Genomic DNA, 2,649 nt, shown 5'->3' on the forward strand with positions numbered 1-2,649 from the left:
GTCATCTTCATTCTTATTAGGTTATCAGGTGTGTTGTCAGCAAAAGGCGTTGTTCCTAGAGAAAGATCATCGATTGGATTAGTTATCAGGTGTGGTGTCAGCAAAAGGCGTTAACGTTGTTAGAAGTCAATAAAGTCAGTGCTTAGTTTATAGTAGCGTTTAACCCTCGCCGTTGCTTTGGGCTGCAGCGCTGTAGCATACTATGGATCCCCGGAGCGGCGCGGCGACGACTTTGACGCTACGCCCCGGCGACGGCCAGGCGGACCCAAGTCCGCATGGAGTTGTTGCAGCCAGCGCTTTTATAAAGCCTCGCAGCGTGCGGAGCAGCGTCGTCATTTGAGCATCACAGAGGCAAAAACCTTATGGAGCACTCTGCCATCTTTTCCGGCTGCTGCCTCGCGGCGGCTCTTCTCGTGCTCGTCGTAGCTCTCGCCGCTCCCCACCGTCTGGGCGCGGCGGCGGCAGCGGCGGCGCCGGGCGACGGAAGCGAGACGAACTGGCACGTCGTGAGCGTCAACTCGCTGCTGCCCAACACGGTCTGCACGTCCACCAAAGGACCAGCAGGTAGCCTTCTGCTGCTGCCATCCTATGCACTTGTTCCCGTGTGTCTTTCACATGTGGCTATTTTATTTGAAGGAAAAGAAAAAAAAACGATAGCGTCACATGACTAATAATAACTAGCTCGTCGCCTCGTCCTGCATGCAGCGGCACCCAGCTCGCTCACCGTCGTGCACAGGCACGGCCCGTGCTCGCCGCTGCGGTCACGCGGCAGCGGCGCACCGTCCCATACCGAGATCCTACGCCGAGACCAGGACCGAGTCGACGCCATACGGCGCAAGGTAACTGCGTCGTCCAATAAGCCCAAGGGCGGCGTGTCCCTGCTGGCGAACTGGGGCAAATCTCTCAGCACCACCAACTACGTCGCCTCTCTCCGCCTCGGCACGCCGGCGACGGAACTGGTGGTGGAGCTCGACACCGGCAGCGACCAGTCGTGGGTCCAGTGCAAGCCGTGCGCGGACTGCTACGAGCAGCGCGACCCGGTCTTCGACCCCACCGCGTCGTCCACGTACTCCGCCGTACCCTGCGGCGCGCGGGAGTGCCAGGAGCTCGCCTCGTCGTCGTCGTCGCGCAACTGCTCGTCGGACAACAACAAGAATTGTCCCTACGAGGTCTCCTACGACGACGACTCGCACACCGTCGGTGACCTCGCGCGCGACACGCTGACGCTGTCGCCGTCGCCGTCGCCGTCGCCGGCCGACACGGTCCCGGGCTTCGTCTTCGGGTGCGGCCACAGCAACGCCGGGACCTTCGGCGAGGTCGACGGGCTCTTGGGCCTCGGCCTCGGGAAGGCGTCGCTGCCGTCGCAGGTGGCGGCCAGGTACGGCGCGGCCTTCTCCTACTGCCTTCCGTCGTCGCCGAGCGCCGCGGGGTACCTGTCCTTCGGCGGAGCCGCCGCCCGTGCGAACGCGCAGTTCACGGAGATGGTCACCGGCCAGGACCCGACGTCCTACTACCTCAACCTCACCGGCATAGTGGTCGCCGGCCGGGCGATCAAGGTGCCCGCGTCCGCGTTCGCGACGGCGGCCGGGACCATCATCGACTCGGGCACCGCGTTCAGCCGCCTGCCCCCGAGCGCCTACGCGGCGCTGCGGTCGTCGTTCCGGAGCGCCATGGGCAGGTACAGGTACAAGAGGGCGCCCAGCTCGCCCATCTTCGACACGTGCTACGACTTCACCGGCCACGAGACCGTGCGGATACCGGCGGTGGAGCTGGTGTTCGCCGACGGCGCCACCGTGCACCTACACCCCAGCGGCGTGCTGTATACGTGGAACGATGTGGCCCAGACGTGCCTGGCGTTCGTGCCCAACCACGACTTGGGCATACTTGGGAACACGCAGCAGAGGACGCTCGCGGTCATCTACGACGTGGGCAGCCAGAGGATCGGGTTCGGCCGCAAGGGCTGCGCCTGAAATCCACCGTCACCAACAGCTATGACGTGATGCGATCTCCATTTGTTGGGGTTTTTTCCCCAAGATTTCAATAAGTACTTTTTAATCTTAGATCAGCTATCTGACTAGCAATAAACTTTGACAGAGAAACTGTACTGCTGGATATCACTGCAATACTGCATAAAGTTTCAGTCAAAGTGTACATGTATAGTGGCATAAAAACATACAGTGCTAAAAATGAAACTATGAAATATGTTGATCCTAGCGATCGTGGCTTAAATATGCATGATAGCTTACATGCGAAGAAATTGATGCATCGATTCCCCGATGCATATGTGTGAGTGTGAGTTGTCACATTAAGTCACCTTAGGAATGACATATAAACTGCTTTGTAATTAGATATTTCAAAGTAGGCGATGGGTGCATCACCTCATTGACGACAGTGGTGCTTGGGACGAAACTGCTGTTCGGAGGTTTTTTTTTTCTTGTGATGCTGTTGAAATTTTTAAGATCAAGTTGCTTGCTCATGAGACTCCAGATTTTGTGGCCTGGCATTATGAGAAGACGGGTTATTTTTCTGTTCGCAGTGCTTACAGGTTAGCTGTCCGAAATTTTTATGGGGCTGATAATATTACGAGTAGTTCTAGTACTGTTGAAGGTCGGGCTGAATGGAAGAAATTGTGGCAAATTGATGTGCCAT

At 57.7% G+C, this 2,649-nt stretch overlaps 1 protein-coding gene across 1 annotated transcript; it reads left to right on the forward strand.

Moving 5' to 3' along the window:
• Positions 351-2,215, forward strand: LOC8063767 (aspartyl protease family protein At5g10770). The gene is made up of 2 exons (XM_002460385.2): positions 351-564; positions 706-2,215. Exons 1-2 carry the CDS (start codon positions 363-365, stop codon positions 1,968-1,970), a joined length of 1,467 nt encoding a protein of 488 aa, XP_002460430.1. The 5' UTR covers positions 351-362; the 3' UTR covers positions 1,971-2,215.

Source organism: Sorghum bicolor, chromosome 2 (genome assembly GCF_000003195.3).
Source record: "Sorghum bicolor cultivar BTx623 chromosome 2, Sorghum_bicolor_NCBIv3, whole genome shotgun sequence".
Taxonomy (NCBI): Eukaryota; Viridiplantae; Streptophyta; class Magnoliopsida; order Poales; family Poaceae; genus Sorghum; species Sorghum bicolor.